Consider the following 20,425-nt stretch of genomic DNA (forward strand, 5'->3'; position numbering starts at 1 on the left):
GAGGTGGGGTAGAGCTGATCATCTGAAGTTGTTGAATTGATAGTATGAGGGACATAGATATGGTAGATAAGAAGAAACATTTCCCCTTGATAGTAGGGTCAATATCCAGGGGGCATGGATTTAAGGTAAAGGGCAGGAGATTTAGAGGGGATTTGAGGAAAGACCTCTTCACCCAGAGGATGGCGGGAATATGGAATTCCCTTCCTGAAAGGGTGGTAGAGGCAGGAACCCTCACAATGTTTAAGAAGCATTTAGATGAGCAGATGTGCAGATTAGGGTGACTGGCTATGCTAAATTGCCCCTTAGAGTCCAACAGGTTAGGTAGGGTTACGGGGATAGGGTGGAGGCATGGGCTTAAGTAGGGTGCTCTTTCCAAGGGCCGGTAATGCTCGAAGGACCGAATGGTCACCTTCTGCACTGTAAATTCTATGATTCTATGAAACGCCAAGGAGTGACACAGTGGTTACAACTGCTGCCTCACACTGCCAGAGACCCAAGTTCGATTCTGGCCTTGGGTGACTATGTGGAGTTTGCATGTTCTCCCCGTGTCTGTGTGGGTTTCCTCCGGGTGCCCCAGTTTCCTCCCACAGTCCAAAGATGTGCAGGTTAGGTGGGGTCATGGGGATAGGGCGGGGTAGTGAGCCTAGATGCGGTGCTCTTTCAAAGAGTCGGTACCGACTCGATAGGCCAAATGGCCTCCTCTTGCATTGTAAGAATTGTATTCTATAACATACAAGTGCTCGAAAATGGGATTAGAATAGATAGGTATGTGATGGTCGGTGCAGACATGATGGGCCGAAAGGCTGTTATCTGTTCTGTGAAAGCTCATAATAATTGCAATGCATTCTGTTTTAGCAACATGTGTAACAATGGCATTAGTTCTTTTTGTTAAGGAAACCCTCTCTGACTTTTCTAGGCATCCGGATGCTGCTGGCCCTGTGGTGGAGCAGAAGGGCACCAATTGTATCATTTTGTAAAGTTGCCATTGACCAACAAGGACTGGACTCCATTTTGTATAGGGAGTGTTTTTTGAGTGTTGTAATCATACAACGGACTCCACCCTATCGAGTTGAGATGACCGGTTTGAAGTAATATTCCAAGATTCCATGGTTTGGAGATAACTGAAGAGTTGGTCAGATTGTCAGAAAGAAGCTCCTCTTGAAATCTGCCAACGGTTTCGTTCTGTTACTCGGTATCTGACACCTTCTGCTGTTGTGTAACAAGAAATACAAGGAGGACTGATCGTATGAGGGACAACCAGACAGCCGGCATTAATACAGGTGCTAACTCTATTCCATAGGGGGAGTGGCCGAGGAATTCTGTCAGACTGGGCATCGAGCGCCCAGCCATTCAGTCCAATTTGATCATATTTCTTACTTCCTGTTTGTTGGTTGGGTTCCACAGTCCTTCATGCTGTAGCTTTATTCGTTGTTAAATCCAAAATGGGAATAAGAATGTTCATATCAGCAACCTGAACAATATGCAAATTAATGAACATTTGGATCACTGAGCTGCATACCCACGATTTCAAGCGTAAACCAACCTTAATAGAAAAATGCGTTTGGAAATAGAGCCCCTTTGACGTGGGTTGAATTCAAGGAGATGGGGTGTCTGAAAATCAGTAAATGTTTGGTGTGAATGGCGGGGAGAATGTGCAAACTCAACATGGACAGTGACCCGAGGTTGGGATCGAACCCGGGTCCTTGGCGCCGTGAGGCAGCAGTGCTAGCCACTGTGCCACCCTTTCAGATATATTTGAATCACGTTCTCAACAGGTCAGAAATATGATCCACAGGGGAAGTGATGAACAAGATCGTAATTAAAAGGTGGTGTTACTTGCCAGTTGATGTAAATGAACCATCAAAGAACAAACTGCGGTTCCATCTATCTTTGTCGACTTGATATTGAACCATTAATGGTAGTTTTGAAGGAAGTGGCCAGTGAAATGTTGTGAAGCTTTGGAACTTTCCACCTTCCAGTGACACTAACTTCTCTTCATGTCACAGAGGTAAATGTTGTACCCCCTCTGCCCTCCCCCGCTAGGTTTTGTGAATGCCCACATTTCTCTACCTGCACACACGGCACTCCCACAGTTTGGCAGCATTCGAAAGAGTGAGGTTCTCAACAAATTACCTAAAATCCCTCATTAACAACATCCAAGTGAACAGTTGAGAACCTGATTCAAATATATCTGGAAGCAGGGCGGCACGGTGGCGCAGTGTTTAGCACTTCTGCCTCACGGTGCCGAGGACCCGGGTTCGATTCCAGCCCTAGGTCACTGTCAGTATGGAGTTTTCACATTCTCTCCATGTCGGCATGGGTCTCACCCCCACAACCCAAAGATGTGCAGGGTAGCTGGATTGGCCATGCTAAATTGCCCCTTAATTGGAAAAAAATGTTTAAAAGTGTATATATCCGAGTGTAATTTTGAGTTGTGCCACTGAATATACCAAATGTATCTCTCTTTGACGGGTAGTCCCCAAGCTCCATTCTGTGAGCCAGGCCAAATTCCCAATAGCGTAATTGTTATGTGCCCTCAATTACAGCATATTCACCAATTTTATTGATGCCAATTGTATCATGGTCCTGCTTCCGTCATTGTCAAAATATCCAATAGTTTACACTGCATAATAATGACCAATAAATTTCCATTAATATTTCAAAATTGTTTGGCTGAGCGTGCATCGGGTTTTTCAACAGTACCCATTCTTGTTGTTGAGATTTTCACTAAACAATGTAGCCGCAATTTCACTCACAGCCCAAAATGATGGACTTTTGTACTTGTAGGGAATTGGGGGGAAATATTGAATGAAATCACGGATGTACAGCTGCAATGCAACACAAATCCTATGCATTTATATTTTAAGTGCATTGTTTGATTCAAAGGAGGTTAAAGTGATTTTGTTTCTGGGCGTTTTAAAACAATCTTCAGTGGTATTATATTGACCCTATCCTCCACTGGTAGTTCGTTACCTGTCCTACAAAGTTACCTCCCCTCAATAGTTTTGTCATGTAAGATCCTATTTTCAATTAGACCTGTAGTTCATTTAGAATCACGGAGTTTTTACAGCACAGAAAGAGATCCTTCGACCCATCCTGTCTGCGCTGGCCATCAAACTCCTATCTACTCTAATCCCACTTTCCAGCATTTGGCCCATAGCCTTGTATGCTATGGCATTTCAGGTGCTCATCTAAATACTTCTTAAATGTTGTAAGGGTTCCCAGCTCTATCACCCTTTCAGACAGCGAGTTCCATATTCCATAAGACTGTGAGGCGTACGAGCAGATATAGACCACTCGGCCCATTGAGTCTGCTTCATGGTTCAGTGAGATCATGGCTGATGTGATAATTCTCAACTCCACTTTCCCGCCTTATCTCCATAACCCTTGATTCCCTTACTGATTAAAAATCTGTCCCTCTCAGCCTTGAACATAACGACCCAGCCACTACAGCTCTCTGCGGTACAGAATTCCACAGATTTACTACCCTCTGAGAGAAGAAATTCCTCATCTCCGTCTTCAATGGACAACCCCTTACTCTTTGATTATGTCCTCTAGTCCGAGACTCACCCACAAGAGGAAACAGCCTCTGTGCCTCCACCCTGTCAAGCCCCTGAGAATTCTTTGTCTCAATAAGGTCACCTCTCATTCTCCTAAACTCCAATGAATACCGGCCCAACCTACTCAACCTCTCCTCATAATAAAATCCCTCCATATCTGGGATCAACCTCGTGAATCTTCTCTGGACTGCCTCCAATGCCAGTATATCTTTCCTTCGATGAAGGGACTAACACTGTTAACAGTATTCCAGGCGTGGCCTAACTAGTGCCTTGTATTGTTGCAGCAGGACATCCTTTTTTTTAATACACCATCCCTTTTAAATGAAGGCCAACATTCCATTTGCATTCCCAATTACCTGCTGAGCTTGCAGGCTAGCTTTTTGTGATTTATGCACAAGGGGTGAAAAAGATTTTCCTCACATCCCCTCTAAACCTCCTGACCCTTACCTTAAATAAGGCCCTGGTTATTGACCACACCATTAAGGGGAAGATTTCCTTCCTATCCACCCTATCTAATGTCCCTCATAATTTTATGCTCGAGCAGATCCCCCCCTCAGCTTTCTCTGCTGCAAGGAAAACAACCCCCGCCAATCTATCTCTGTTGATAGCTGAATTGCTCCAGCCTAGGAAACATCCTGGTGAATCTCCTCTGCACCCTCTCTAGTGCAAACACTTCCTTCCTATAGTGTGGCAACCAGAACTGCACACAGTACTCCATCTGTGGCCTAACCAGCATTTTATACAGCTCCATCATAACCTCCCTGCTCTTATATTCTATGGACATGCACACCAGGTCCCTCTGATCCTCTGTACTACCTAGGCTCCTACCATTCATTGTATATTCCCTTGCCTTGTTAGTCCTCCCAAAATGCATTACCTCACACTTTTAAATTCCATTTGCCACTGTTCTGCCCATCTATATGACGATCCTTTAAAACAAAGATGAGGAGGAATTTCTTCAGCCAGTGGGTGGTGAATCTGTGTAACTCGTTGCCGCAGAAGGCTGTGGAGGCCAAATCACTGAGTGTCTTTAAAACAGAGTTAGATAGGTTTTTGATCAATAAGAGGTTATGGGGAAAAGTAGGAGAATGGGGATGAGAAAAATATCAGCCATGGTTGAATGGCGGAGCAGATTCAATGGGCCGAGTGGCCTAATTCTGCTCCTCTGTCTCATGGTCTTGTAGTGTCCTGTAATCTAAGGCTTTCCTCCTCACTATTTACCACACCACCAATTTTTGTGCATCTGCAAACTTACTAATCATACCTCCTACATTCAGGTCCAGATCATTAATGTATATTACAAACAGCAAGGGACCCAGTACTGATCCCTGTGGAACACCACTCGACACAGGCTTCCAGTCACAAAAACAACCTTCGACCATTGCCTCCTGCCACAAAACCAATTTTGAATCCAATTTGCTAAATTGCTCTGGATCCCATGAGCACTCCCCTTTCTTGATCAATCTCCCAAGCGGGACCTTGTCAATAGCCTTACTGAAGTACATGTAGACTACATCAACTGCACTCCCCTCATCTACACACCTAGCCACCCCCTCAAAAATGTCAATCAATTGATCTCCCTTTGAGAAAGCCATCCTAAAGCGGACTTGCCGAATTTAGATTTTTTGTGGGTTTCATCATGTAGCAGAATCATTCTTTTTTAATGAATAGTTAGAAGACATTATAAATGAGAGAAGTTTGCAGAAAAAAACTATATTACTACATTCTGGATTAAATCATAACAAATGTATTGCTGCTTTAAATAATGGAGTTTATATTATGATTTATTAATTATTGCTTTGCTCAAAGCACTCGTGAACGTTACATTTTAATGTCCCTATTTCAAAGGTTAAAGCTGATTGAAGCTACATGCAAGGTTTGTATTTGAGAATTTATACTTTTACTGCAAATTGTTTAAAAAGTATTTTGAATTGTAATTTCATCTCTTTTTTTGTTATTGTGGTAAATGTATAATTACTGATAATTCACCAGTGCACTGTATTATGTTATGTTATGAACCCTGTGGGCTCCACCTATGGGCCATTGTGTGGCTTCACCCACGGGGGGATATGTTGGGGCATGTACGGGGGCTGCCTTCAGTATTGTACCAGTCGCAGGCAGGCACAGTTCTAAGCTGATTAAAACCACGGTTGACTTTTCCACGTGTCTTCGAGTGAATTGATGGTCGCATCAGTTATAAAGTCAATAATGGACAGATCCATCATGATATCAATGTGGTAGGGCATAATAGGGTGTGATGTGGATTAACATCTGCCCCTTGTAACAAAGTGAACTCTTAATCTTGACCCGGCTGCTTTTGGGGCAGTCAAGTTACATCCTTATGTAAAGGGAAAAGAACTGGTGAGGGGGAGGCGGAGTCAAGCGAACTGTAAACAAGGAATCCACTCTCCCACTGAAAATGCCCCATTTTTTTCATAAAGAGAGAAATGTCAATCCTTCTTCATTTTTGACTTTTGTCCACTTTTGTGCCCATAGAATATTTGAGGGTTAATTCACTGATTTACACTTCCAGCTGTTAGCCTCACTGATGTAGAGCATGGATAGTAGATGGGGCAACTATTCCCGAACCTGCCCCTCCTGAAGGGTAATAATTTAACTGTCTTTCCTCCCTCTCCCAAGAGACCATGGGAGTTGTTGATGGTGATTCAGGATGAACTTGTTTATCTCAACGGTAGAATGCTCATTGTGGATTATGTGGCACCAACTACTGCGTGACGCTTGGCTTCGTAAAAATTAGTCGGGGCAGTAAAATTTTGATTTTAAAACTGGTATTAATTATGGTTGTTGAATTTAGAAACAGAGTTTTATACCCCTCCCATAATTTCAGTTGAAACTTATCTTCTTTTTTCATAGGATTTACAGTGCAAAAGGAGGCCATGTAGCCCATCGAGTCTGCACCGGCCCTTGGAAAGAGCACCCAACTCAAGCCCACACCTCCACCCTATCCCAGTAACCCCACTTATCCTTTTTGGATACTAAGGGAAACTTAGCATGACCAATCCACTGAACCCGCACATGTTTGGATGGTGGGAGGAAACCGGAGCACCCGGCAGAAACCCACGCAGACACGGGGTGAACGTGCAGACTCTGCACAGACAGTGACCCAAGCCGGGAATCGAACCTGGGACACTGGAGCAACTGTGCTAACCGCTGTGCTACCATGCTGCCCCTTTGCATCTTTGCGTGATGCAATCATAGAATCCCTACAGTGCAGAAGAGGCCACCCGGCCCATCGTGTCTGCGTCAACCCCCACGAAAGAGCACCCACCCAGGCCCACACTCGCAACCCCATCTAACCCTTTGTATGCTGGAGGGTAATTTGGCAAGGCCAATCCACCTATTGTGCACATCTTTGGACTGTCATAGCCATTGACAATCATTGCCATCTGAAGCAATCTCTTTGCTCTTTGGCATTCCAGGATTTCATATTATTTAATGTGGACTGAAGATGCTTATACCTGTCATATGAAGGATAAATCAAATTATGTTTATCCGATCGCAGCTGGAACTCTGAAGAAAATTTGCAAAATGGATTTTGTTTATCACAAAAATTGGGCAAAATACATCTTCAACTCCATAGACCATTAAGAAGAGATTGTGCATTTTGCACCTTTATTCATTGTCAGTTTGGATCAGTTAGCGCTCTCATCGGTTTGTCATAGAATCATAGTATCCCTCGAGTGGAGAAGGAGGCCATTCAGCCCATCAAGTCTGCACCGACCCTCCGAAAGACCACCCTACCTAGGCCAAATCCCCTATTCCAGCGTTCCCACCCTAAGGGGCTGTTTATCATGACCAATCCACCTAACCTGCACATTCTGGGATTGGACTCTGGGAAGAAACCAGAGCACCCGGAGGAAACCCACACAGACATGGGGAGAATTTGCAAATTCCACAGTCACCCGAGGTCAGAATCGAACCTGGGACCCTGGTGCTTTGAAGCAGCAGTGCTAACCACTGTGCGTCTGTGCTGCCCCAACTAAGATGATCTCCAATCTGTCATGAGCATTGATTCCATGACCCTCTGACTTAATGGTGCAATGGTGAGGGAATGCCCCATTGACAGAACAGGAAACTGCCTGCTCATGGATGTGAAAGATCTTGAGACACTATTAAAAGAAGAATAAAGAGTCATAGTCATAGATTTTAGCAGCACAAGAAGAGGCCCTTTGGCCCATCATGTCAGCACTAGACATCAAGCACCTATGTATTCCAATCTCATTTTCCAGCACTTGATCGGTAGCCTTGTATACAATGACGTTTCAAGTCCACATCTCAATGCTTCTTAAATGTTGAGTGTTCCTGCCTCTACCATCCTTTCAGGCAGTGAGTTCCAGATTCCCGCCATTCTCTGGGTCAAAATGTTTTCCTCAAATCCCCTCCAAATTCCTGGCCCTTTACCTTAAATCTATGGCCCCTGATGATTGATCCCTTTACTAAGGGGAAATGTTCTTTCCCAGGTACCCTATCTGTGTGTCTCAATTTTGTACACCTTGATCAGGTCCCCCCTCAACCTTCTCTGCTCGAAGGAAAACAATCTCAACCTATCCAGCCTCTCTTCATAGCTGAAACACTCCAGCCCAGGCAACATCCTGGTGAATCTCCCCTGCACCCTTTCTAGTGCAACCACATCCTTCCTATAGTGTGGTGACCAGAACTGCTCCCATTACTATAGCTGTGGCCTAACAAGCATTTTATACAGCTCTATCATAACCTCCCTGCTCTTCTATTCTATGTCTCAGCCAATAAAGACAAGTACCCCAAATGCCTTCTAACCACTTTGTCTACCTGTCCTTCATGAGCATGCACCCCAAGGTCCCTCTAGTCCTCTGTACACCCTACTGTTCATTGTATTTTCCCTTGCTTTGTTCATTCTTCCAAAATGCATCACCTCCCACTTTTCAGCGTTAAATTCCTTTTGCCACTGTTCTGCCCATCTGACCAACCAGTCTGCCTTGTCCTATAATCTAAGGCTTTGCTCCTCGCTATTTACCACACCACAAGTTTTCGTGTTACCTGCGAACAGTTATTTAGTCTTCCGATGCCTTGATCAATATTCCACCTCAACCAACACAACCGATTAGACCAGAACCTCCCAGCTGAGATGGATGACATTTGTCATTATTTTTGCACAAATGATACAGCAACTTCAGGCAAGGGGCAGGTTGCCTGGTTAAAAGACAATATCCAAAAGCTGCTATCCAAGTTGTAGCACTCTGCCGTTTGCCATAACATCTTGCCATCTGCCTCATCATCAAAATTCATTAAGTGGAATGAAGTTGCTATATTGGTAAGTGCAAACTAAACTTGCCACAGGTGCACTTTTAACAAGGTAACTACTAATTGCTGACAATTCTGGCACTGAAAGTTAACTATTGCAAGTGTTGAGTATCATTCCTACAGGTATTAAATGTTGGAGAATTTACACATTATATATATATTTTTTTTTATTTTCCTTTCTTTTCCTTTCTGTCTCTTTCTTCTCTCTCAATCCAATCTTCCTTTTCCTCTTACTTTACCTGATTTTACATCAAACTCACCCACTCTAATTTACATTTCCTTCTCAGTCGTTCCACTGTTAAGTCTTCAATGCTCCAATCTGGTTGCAAAGATGCAAAGTTTCTTGCCCCATTCACCCAGGTCCCAGAGGCTCTTTCCATCGCTGCAATATGATCAGCTCGCACTTTCAACAGCTTGGAGTGCAAAAACAAACCCCCAGAAAATCCTAAATGGGCAAGTCTAGCTAATGGCAGGTGCTGTTCAATGTTCTGCTCCAGCAAGATCTGACCCTCTCATATCTATACATTCATCATTTGATGTGTACAAATTGCCTACTTTGTTTATCTGCACAACATCAATGATTGCGCTTCAAAAATAATTTGCTGTGAAGAACACTGTGAGACCCTGAGGATGAGATGAGGTGCTGTTTAAATATTTTTCATGCTTCCCTTCTTATCTGTGAGCCTTTCCATCTCCGTCTTGCAATGATTAAGTGGTAAAGTCAATCACAATACTGATTTGTGCGCAGTGAGTTTCCATATCGGATACATTATTCGGGCTGTTTTTTTTTAATTCAAACAATTTAAGAAAACTAACAACATCCTTTAATTTTCTATCCATTTAATTGGGATAGTGTTTCAACTTGTGCAGTGCATTGCACAATTGTAGATAAAATACCATTTTTATTCATCTAATTAAAACATATTTTCAGGATGTCAAATGCTTAAGTGTGACAAGAATTTGAATGCCAAATAAGATTAACAGTAAATAAAACATTTTTCCATTGAACAGTTGCTTTCCAAAATAAGAAGACGAGTCATTATAAAGAATAATTATTCCTTTGGTTGCGTGCTGCCCTCATGCTGAGTCTGAAGCAGGCTTCGCACTTGAAAAAGTCGCAGATTTTTTTTAAAAAGAGCTTGTTGTGAGCTGGCAGCTGGGGAGATCAATAGGGTTTCAACCAATTACAGCTACTGGAGATGGTGCCAGAGAGAGTGGAGAAAAAAAAATCCCGATGAGAATTAGAGACTCAAACTACCTAGCAGAATACGAGAGACTGAACAAATCTTAAAAGGCCTTCCTCTCGGGTAGGCCCATCGGGGAAGAGTTGAATGACAGGCTGGAGACATAGGTCAGCACCTGTTGAGAGAGGAGAGGAGGAGTTAATGTTAATGTTATCAATCTTTTTAAAAAAAACCTGTTTTAGATTTCTAGTATCTGCAGCTTTATGCTTTTTGGTTTGTGGTTAAAAATGTGGACATTTTTTCAAACATCGGACATGTGTTAAATGGCAAGTTCTATATCTGCCACCACTAGTAGGAGCAAAAGAACAAAAGATGAAGCCCAAAGTGCGGACAATCTAAGTGAAGTAAGATTCTTCAGGGTATGGTAGCCAAGTGTACGTCCTTTTTCCCCCTCTGATTATTAATTAAAGAAGGCAATACCTTATCGGGAGGCAGATGCAGAACTTATTTTTGAAGAATGACACTCTAGTTGAGTAATTTATACATTGTGGTGTGAAATTATTTAATGCTGAAATGTTGCAAAGTTCTGTCTTGTGCTAGAGTTTTAACACCTCCTGTTCTCCGGAGTACCTGATGACGGGCCTCCTTGGTGAAGAGTTATCTTTTAAACAGAGAAGGCTGAGTGGTCACTTTGCTAAATAGTTTTGCGGTCACTGCAGATTCCGACTTTCTTCGTCCCCTTCTATTGAAACCTGGAGGTTGTTTTGATCCAAAGTTGGTCGGTAATGGCGAAATGTCAATGGAATGGCGCTTCTGTCTCGAAGCTGTTGGCTGAAAACACACACAACCTCTGTGGTCATTTACTGGCCAAGTTCTTACATGTAATAACAATATTTATTAGTGTCACAAGTAGGCTTACATTAACACGGCAACGAATTTACTGTGAAAATCCCCTAGTCGCCACACTCCGGCACCTGTTCGGGTACACGGAGGAAGAATTCAGAATGTCCAATTCACCCAACAAGCACGTCTTTCGGGACTTGTTTCTTCTACCTTCTCTAAAAATGGTATTAAAAAGCCATAATACCCAATTGTAGTTTCTGTCATTTTATGTACTCTGGGATAACACTGACTGCAACTGGATGCAGCTCTAACCAAAAGATACTCCAGATTGATGTTGGTTCAATCTGATTTATTGAACCAGTAGCACAGTTAGCACAGTTCTCTATGAGTACGACTCTCTGCTAACCTAAGTGTGGTTACTCTGTCTGACTGAACCAGACTAGCTCTTAGCCACGTGCTGGAGGTGTGATACTGTACACACACCCTGACTCACTCTAGATGTTCATCAGTGGAAAGAGGCGGAGCGTGAGTGCCTTGTGCTTTTTATAGTGAGATACGACCCCTGAGTGTCCTGCCTGCTCATTGGTCATGTCCTGTTCTCTGTGTTCATTAGCTGCCTGTCTGTGCCTGGGGTCTGTATATCATTATCTGCATGTCTGCATATCATGACATCTCCCCTTTTCTTTTATGTTTTGTTGGCACATGGGAACATACTTACATGTGGTGGCATATATTAACATATTTACAAGCGGTGGCATATGTGAACGTATTTACATGTGAAGACAGCTATCTAATGTGAGAAAACAACATAGCAAACAAAACAAATGTTCATAAGTCCAGTCTCTGGGGCTTGCGTCTGATCCTTGTTGACCGCAGGAGAGGTGGTGGTGGGGATGACGGCGCCTTTTCAGGCAGGATGGAAGCCTGACTGGTGGCCTCGTAGTTCGAGGTATCAGGAGGTGGCAAAACAATGGACGGAAACGGAGAAGAAAGCGGTTGCGGGCAGGCAACTTTGCGCAGTGCCCGCCTGTTTCATCGCACAACAGAACCATCAGCCATACGTACAACATATGAGCGGGGCGCAGCTGGAGCAGACCAGCCACCATCTGCTATCTTGATCCTGACAGTGTCTGCCGGGGATAGCACAGGAAAATCGGTGGCATGAGCACCATAGCCCTGGTTTTGCTGGTTTCGGAGCTGCTGCACCTTCTGCAGCACCGGGAGGTGATCCAGGTTGGGCAAGTGTATGGCTGGAAGTGTTGTCCACAGGTCCCTGTTCATCAGGAGTTGAGCCGGCAACATGCTAGTGGACAGTGGGGTCGCCCTGTACGCAAGCAGCGCGAGGTGGATGTCAGAAGCAGAATCCGCGGCCTTGCAGATGAGCTGTTTCACAATGTGCACCCCTTTTCAACCTTCCCATTGGACTGCAGATAGTGTGGGCTGGAAGTGATATGTTTGAAATGGTATGACTTGGCAAACATAGACCACTCGTGGCTGTTGAAGCACGGGCCATTGTCACTCATGACAGTGAGTGGGATACCATGCCTGGAGAATGTCTCCTTACAGGCCTTGATGACGGTCCGAGATGTGAGGTCTGAGAGCTTCACAACTTCAGGGTAATTGGAGAAATAGTCAATAATCAACACGTAGTCCCGACCATTCGCACTAAAGAGGTCGATGCCAACCTTGGACCACGGGGAGGTCTCGATTTCATGTTGCTGGAGCGTCTCCTTGCTCTGCGCTGGCTGGAAGCATTGACAGGTCGCACAGTTGAGGACTATGTTCGAGATGTCCTGGCTAATACCGGGCCAGTAGACAGCCTGCCTGGCTCTGCGTCTGCACTTCTCGACGCCCAAGTGTCCCTCATGGATTTGGCGGAGCACCAAGCTCTGGAGATTGAGTGGAATGACAATCTGGTCCAGCTTGAGGAGGATACCATCATCCACCATCAGGTCGTCCTTTATATTGTAAAATTGAGGGCACTGCCCTTTCTGCCAGCCGTTGGCGAGGTGGTGCATGCCACGCTGCAAGAGGGGGTCTTGGGTTGTCCCCTGGCGGATACGAACTACCTTCTCATCAGACGCCGGGAGGGTGCGAGCACACGGCTGCACCTGTGATTCAATCTGCCGGATGATTTCCAGCGGTTCACTGGCAATGTAATGGAGTGGGACAATGCATCAGCGATGAAGACCTCCTTGCCAGGCGTGTACACTAAGTCAAAGTCGTACCTTCTGAGTTTGAGGAGGATCCGCTGCAACCGAGGCGTCATGCCATTCAGGTCCTTGTGGATAATGTGGACCAGAGGCCTATGATCCGTCTCAACAGTGAATGTCGGCAGGCCGTAGACATAGTCGTGAAACTTGAGAATGCCAGTGAGAAGACCCAGGCATTCCTTCTTTATTTGCCTTGATTCGGTGGGTGTCATGGCCCTCGATGCGTAGGCTACCGGTTGCCCAGGATGAAGTGTCATCGTGTTGAAGCAGCACCGCACCGATGCCATCCTGGCTCGCATCTGTCGAGATCTTCGTCTCTGTCAGGGTCACAAAATGCCAAGACGGGTGCAGTGGTGAGCTTGGCTTTCAGCTCCAACCACTCTACCTGATGTGCTGCCTTCCACTCAAAGGCAGTGGACTTTTTTACCAGGTTTCGTAGGGCCGTGGTGTGTGAGGCCACGTTTGGGATGAACTTGCCCAGAAAATTGACCATGCCCTGGAAGCGCAGCACCGCCTTCTTGTCTTCAGGGACCTTCATGGCTTTGATGGCCTTGACCTTGTCTGAGTCCGGACGCACGCCCTGCTGAGAGATCTGGTCACCTAGGAACTTGAGTGTCGACATGCCAAAGCAACATTTGGACCTGTTCAGCTTCAGGCCATTGGCATGGACACGGTGGAATACCTGCTGTAGACGGGAAACATGCTCTTCAGGGGTCGTGGACCATATGATGATGTCGTCCACGTACACACAAACCCCTTCAATGCCCTCCATCATCTGCTCCATGATGCGATGGAAGATCTCCGATGCCAAGACAATGCCAAACGGCATGCGATTATAGCAGTATCTGCCAAACAGTGTGTTGAAGATGCAGAGCCTTCTGCTGGACTCATCCAGCTGGATTTGCCAAAATCCATGTGACGTATCAAACTTGGTGAAAAAACGTGCATGTGCCATCTCATTGTTGAGTTCTTCCCGCTTCGGGATGGGGTAGTGTTCACGCATTATATTCTCATTGAGATCCTTGGGATCAATGCAGATGCGCAGGTCTCCCGAAGGCTTTCTAACACATACCATCGAGCTGACCCAGTCAGTCGGTTCGGTTAGCTTGGAAATGATGCCCTGTTGCTGAAGATCCTTGAGCTGTGCCTTCAGGTGGTCCCTCAGCGGAGCCGTGACCCGGCGTGATGCATGGACCACTGGCTTGGCATCAGGTCGTAGCAGAATCTTGTATCGATATGGCAGCGTGCCCATCCCGTCGAACACATCCAGATACTGAGCGAGGATGTCGTCAATGCCGGCCTGAAGATCCACATTGGAGGATGTCGTTGTGTAAACCCGCTGCACGAGGTTCAGCTGCTTGCAGGCATGTGCGCCAAGTAAGGATGCCCTGTCTGGCTTGACAATTTCAAACCGTAACCGTGCATGGTTGCTCTGGTTGGAGATGGGTAGATGGCAGAATCCCAGTGCCGTGATGACATTTCCGTTGTAGTCCAGGAACCTGCAGGCTGCTGGAAGGACCTTGGGGGGGCTTCTTGATGCCTGTGAGAGGATGTTAGCAGAAGAACCAGTGTCCAGCTTAAACTGGATGGAGCAGCAGTTGACCTGCATCACCGCACACCATTCGTCCGCAGAATCCACAGTGAGGATGGATTGAATTTGTGATGAGTTGGATGTGGCATATTCACATTTGGTAATGATGCCCACACAGTAGGCGGAGTCCAGGCACTCTTCCTCTGGATCCGTTGTGCTGCCAGGATCAGAATCCTGTAATCGTTGTTGCACACTCTGAACGCCCCATAGTTGGAATGGGGAGCGCTGGCCCCTGACTGGTGGTGCAGACCTGCACAAGGCTGCGTAGTGTCCAGGCTTCCCGCAGTTTAAACATCGCCTGCCACTTGCAGGACAGGGTTTCTTTAAATGGGCGTTGCCGCAGTTCGAGCACGACATGACGTCGGCGTCCTGACGCTCTGCGCGTCATCGCACATGCGCAGTGTGGGTGTCAGCCGCTTCGTTATCCCGTTCGCATCGCGCATGCGTGGGACCCCGGGAAAAGCACGCAAAATGGCCGCTTTCATCACTGCTGAGGCGCTGTGTCCGGGAGATGGCCTGCACACTCTCTGCCTCGTGGGAGGCAAGTTTCTCATTTTCAGCTGATTTGTACTGGGCATAGTGATTTTTGGCGTGCTCATGCACTGTGCATGTTTCAATCGCGACTGGCAGGGTCATATGCTTGATTTTCAGTAGCTGCTCTCTCAGAGGATCAGAGTGAACTCCAAAACCGATTTGGTCTCTGATCATGGAGTCAGCAATATCACCAACGTTGCAGGACAGCGCTAGCAGGCGGAGGTGAAATGAAATGAAAATCGCTTATTGTCACAAGTAGGCTTCAAATGAAGTTACTGTGAAAAGCCCCTAGTCGCCACATTCCGGCGCCTGTTCGGGGAGGCTGTTACGGGTTAGTTAAGAAGGAGTTGAAAGATTCATCTTTACCTTGTAGACGCTGTTTGAATATGTAGCGCTCGAAGATTTCATTGGTGTCCACTTCACAGTGACTGGCAAACCTGTCCAGGATGGTCTGAAACTTTTTCTTGACCTAGCCGTCGGTGAAGTGAAAAGAGTTGAAGAATTTGATGGCTTGCTCACCCGCTGTTGAGAGGAGAAGCATGATCTTCCTTGCATCAGATGCACCCACGAGGTCTGAAGCTTTGATGTACAGCAGAAACTTTTGCTTGAATGTCCGCCAGTTGCCGGAGGTCCTGAGCTGGTGAGGAGCCTGAATCTTCTCCATGGTGGCGGGATACATTCGCTGGTCATCATGGAACGGACTGAGATAAACCACCTAGATTAAACAGTCTCCTGGTAGCATGTTATGTTATGTACTCTGGGATAACACAGGCTGCAACTGGATGCAGCTTTAACCAAAAGATACTCCAGACCTTGAAGTTAGTTCAATCTGATTTATTGAACCAATAGCACAGTTCTCTATGAGTTCGACTCTCTGCTAACCTAAGTGTGGTTACTCTATCTGACTGAACCAGACTAGCTCTTAGCCACGTGCTGGAGGTATGATACTGTACATACACCCTGACTCACTCTGGATGTTCATCAGTGGAAAGAGGCGGAGTGTGAGTGCCTCGTGCCTTTTATAGTGAGATACGACCCCTGAGTGTCCTGCCTGCTCATTGGTCATGTCCTGTTCTCTGTGTTCATTAGCTGCCTGTTTGTGCCTGTCTATATATCATTATCTGCATGTCTGCAGATCATGACAGTTTCTGCTTTGAGGGCATTAAGAGTCCGATACATCAGTTGGGACTGCAGCCATGAGGGCAGCACGGTAGCCTTGTGGATAGCACAATTGCTTCACAGCTCCAGGGTCCCAGGTTCGATTCCGACTTGGGTCACTGTCTGTGCGGAGTCTGCACATCCTCCCCGTGTGTGCGTGGGTTTCCTCCGGGTGCTCCGGTTTCCTCCCACAGTCCAAAGATGTGCAGGTTAGGTGGATTGGCCATGATAAATTGCCCTTAGTGTTGGGTGGGGTTACTGGATTATGGGGATAGGGTGGAGGTGTTGACCTTGGGTAGGGTGCTCTTTCCAAGAGCCGGTGCAGACTCGATGGGCCGAATGGCCTCCTTCTGCACTGTAAATTCTATAAGTCTATAAGGCCTACTCGAGTAAGTTTGGCAGCTTTCTTTCCTCTGGGATATTACTGAACCTGTTGGATATTTTGCAACAGTCTGTCAGCTTTGTCAATAAGTATTTTCTGTTGCTAACCCACCTCAAGTATATTGAATTGGAACTCGTGACCTTTACCTTGCGAATCCACCATCCCAATCTACAGGCTAGTTCGCTTGTCCAATATTGGCCAGCAACCTTAGTTTACAGATTGGCACTTGGGGGAGCATCACAGGCTATGGATGTGGAAATAAAGAACTTAAACTATAATGCTCTTTGCAGGAAGGTGTCCCCAAAGTTATATTTACATATAGGTCATTTACAGAGAATTAACAGTTGTTAAATTTTAAATTACCTTGTTGTTCCTGCACAGATAACAAATTGAAATTAAAATGAAACAACAGCGCAGACTCCACCCTAATTTTGATCTCTGTTTCTACTAATCGATAATCATTGGTTTAAATATCGGTGACAAACTATAAATTGAATTTTGAAGTTGCAGCAACAATTTTAATGTTTCTTAAAAAAAAAAAATTCTGAACCTGTTCATGAAAAGAAAGCTTTTATTCTCTGTTAATTTATTCACCGTTGTCTTCAGAAGCTGTCAGTTCCCAGGGAGAAAGAATACCGAGGAACCAGCCAGGTAAGTCTGTGAATATTTGAAGTCCAGTCCACCAGCTTATTCCATCTCTTAAGGATTGGAAGAAGCGGCTGGGATATGCGAGTCTTACCATCTCACCCAGTGGAAACCAAACTAATGTTTAACACCAAAGTTATCGAGCTGCACTAGTATCTATTTGTATGAAGTAAGAAGTCTTACAACCAACACCAGGTTAAAAGTCCAACAGGTTTGTTTCAAATCACTAGCTTTCGGAGCACTGCTCCTTCCTCAGGTGAATGCCTAATTCACCTGAGGAAGGAGCAGTGCTCCGAAATCTAGTGATTTGAAACAAACCTGTTGGACTTTAACCTTGTGTTGTAAGACTTCTTACTGTATTCACCCCAGTCCAATGCCTGCATCTCCACATCATATTTGTACGAAGTAATAGTTGCCAAGAATATTTGAATCTATACATCCGCCTTTATGTGAATTTATAATTGGCCCCTTTATACTAATTATTGGTCTTTTTTGCTAATTATCAGTCTCTTTCATATTCTCGATCCATGTGAATTATCAGTCAGGATTTAGTTTGCCAGTGGAACTTGTCCTGACTGTTTTCAGATCAATGAGATGAAGCTTCCGACATGTCTGACTGAGAAATGAGAGTCTTAAAAAAAAAAAGCTCAATAGAAATAAATAAAAGCCCAGCTGAACCATTCCTCTCGTGAAAATAGGACACCAAGACAGCAAACATACGAATTAGAAGCAGAAGTAGGCCCCTCGAGCATTCTCAGCCATTCAATAAAAACATGCCCGGTCTGATTGGAACCTCAAGCCCCACATTCCTGCCTACACCCTGATTACCTTTCACCCTCACCCCACCCCACAACCCTGCTCACTCCACCCCCAACACTGCAAAATTTCTCAACAAATAGTACACACCGCAGCAAATAGAGCAAAGGAAATCCAAACTTAATATTCAGTTTGAGATGATGAAATGGGGTGTATTTGAAGTGAAATTTGTTGAAGTTGAAGCACCGAAAAGGCCATCAGTTCCAGCTGCTCACTCCTGATTACTGAGGGCAGATCCTCTCGGTTAGATTTTGTTTGTAGTCTATGAACAAGACCAAATTGATTGTGAGGGGCTGCGATAACTGTTCAAATCATCTCAAATCTTTTATTCCTACCCGTTTTTAGGCGGGCAAGAATGGCGGAGAGTCCCAAAACTGCTTGCACGCCGGTGGGATTTCCCAACTCGCTTGTTCCCCCCCGCCGTGACGTAACAGGGATCCCGGCACACAATGATGGGAACCCCATTTGAATACATTCAATATAATTAGTGGGCCTCCCCACTGTAACATTCCTTCACATAGGAAAGTCTTCCCCCACCCGGCAGCACGACGTCAGTTCGGTGGGGTTTGCAATCGGTTCAATAAAACTGGGGAACTGGCGAACAGAATCCGCTTGGAGCGCACAGATAAGTACAGTCCCCAGCGGGGAGAGGATCATCCCCAGGCAGTGCCAGTGGGCAGTGCTGGGGAGGGACGGTGAGAAGGTGCTGGGGGGGGCGGGGGGGGTTCTCTCATGGGGGTGGTTCCCTCATGGGGGGGGGGGGGTTCCCGCATTCTATTTTATCCTGATGCCGGGACATCCTTTAAAAAAAAGGGCGCCCTGATCTGTCAAGAGTGAGGTTGCTGGCAGGGTGGACTCATTGAGAGACTCGAGGGAAAGCGCCTCCTTGATTTTATTTTGCCGAAGTGTCGAGAGGTTTGTCAGGAAAAGTCGTCAGTGGTGCTGGCAGGCTGCACCGGGCGCTTCCCGCCTGTGTTGACTCTTAAGCTAAAATATGAGAATTCTGCCCAGTGAGAGAAAATGGTGGCAATATTCAGCAGGTCTGGTGTCATCCACGAGGAGAGAAATGGATCAGGTTAAAGACTGTTCATCCAAACTGACCAAACGCCAAGCTTGCTGAGTCATTCCCTCATTCGCCGTTTTTTTTTCCGAGTCCCAGTATCTGCAGTATTTTGGTTGTGGTGTTCAGTAGAACAATTGGGTTCTCAATGGGGTTATAATTGCATCCGCAAGGTGACATCAATTCACAAAAGAATTATCGCTTGAAGGAACAGCTATGTCGGAGGCTCACGCTGAACAGACATGTTGAAGATACTAAGATACTAAGAGCATTGCAATTAAATTCAACATAGAGCGCAAGAGTGAAGGATTCTCTATTTTTGGAGCAAGTCTTGTCATCGTCACTACTTTGACCTGGAGTGCATAGCAGAGATTATTCAGCCCAATTCCGACAAAATCAATCTGAAGAGTCCTTTATTTTAAATTCATATTAGCGGGATGTGGGTACCGCTGGCTAGGCCAGCATTTATTGCCCATCCCTCATTGGCCTTCAGAAGGTGATGGTGAGCTGCCTTCTTAAACTGCTACAGTCCATGTTATGTAGGTACACCAACAGTGTTGTGGGTTAGGGAGGGGATTCCAGGACTTTGACCCAGCGATAGTAAAGGAACGGCGATATATTTCCAAGTCAGGCTGGTGTGTGACTTGGACAGGAACCTCCAGATGGTGAATCTCCCATATATCTGCTGACATGGTCCTAGATGGTAGCGGTTGTGAGATTGGGAGGTGCTGCCTAAGGAGCTTTGGTGAGTTCTTGCAGTGCGTCTTGTAGATGGTACACATGGCTGCCACTGTGCGGTGGTGGTGGACGGAGGGAATGTTTGTGGACACGGTGCCAATCAAGCAAGCTGCTTTGTCCTGAATGGTGTTACACTTCTTGAGTGTTGTTGGAGCTGCAACTCATCCAGGCAAGTGGGGAGTACTACATCACACTCCTGACTTGTGCCTTGTAGGTGGTGGATCCAGGCTGTAGATGGTGGATCCAGGATGTTGATGGTGGGGTATTCAGAGATGGTAATGCCATTGAATATCATGGGGTAATGTTTTGATTATTTCTTATTGGAGATGCTCATTGCCTGGCACTTGTGTGGCGTGACTTTTACATGCCACTCGTCAGCCCAACGTTTTGAGCACTCAGA

The 20,425-nt window shown here is 45.7% G+C and overlaps 2 protein-coding genes across 3 annotated transcripts in view; one reads left to right on the forward strand and one right to left on the reverse strand.

Moving 5' to 3' along the window:
* Positions 1-5,720, forward strand: part of arhgef39 (Rho guanine nucleotide exchange factor (GEF) 39) — a 127,310-nt gene extending 121,590 nt beyond the window's left edge. For both annotated transcript variants that reach the window (XM_072471733.1, XM_072471734.1), the window contains exon 13: positions 917-5,720. In XM_072471733.1, coding sequence (XP_072327834.1) covers positions 917-977 — 61 coding nt within the window. In that variant the 3' untranslated portion in view covers positions 978-5,720. The remainder of the gene's footprint in view (positions 1-916) is intronic.
* A 3,910-nt stretch (positions 5,721-9,630) lies between these two features.
* LOC140387707 (serine/threonine-protein kinase 33-like) overlaps positions 9,631-20,425 on the reverse strand; it is a 144,941-nt gene continuing 134,146 nt past the window's right edge. Inside the window, exons 12-13 of the mRNA XM_072470881.1 lie at positions 10,676-10,876; positions 9,631-10,220 (exon numbers count right to left, since the gene is read on the reverse strand). Of these exons, the coding sequence (XP_072326982.1) occupies positions 10,703-10,876 (174 nt within the window). The 3' untranslated portion in view covers positions 9,631-10,220; positions 10,676-10,702. The remainder of the gene's footprint in view (positions 10,221-10,675; positions 10,877-20,425) is intronic.

The sequence above is a fragment of the Scyliorhinus torazame genome, chromosome 13, assembly GCF_047496885.1.
Source record: "Scyliorhinus torazame isolate Kashiwa2021f chromosome 13, sScyTor2.1, whole genome shotgun sequence".
Lineage (NCBI taxonomy): Eukaryota > Metazoa > Chordata > Chondrichthyes > Carcharhiniformes > Scyliorhinidae > Scyliorhinus > Scyliorhinus torazame.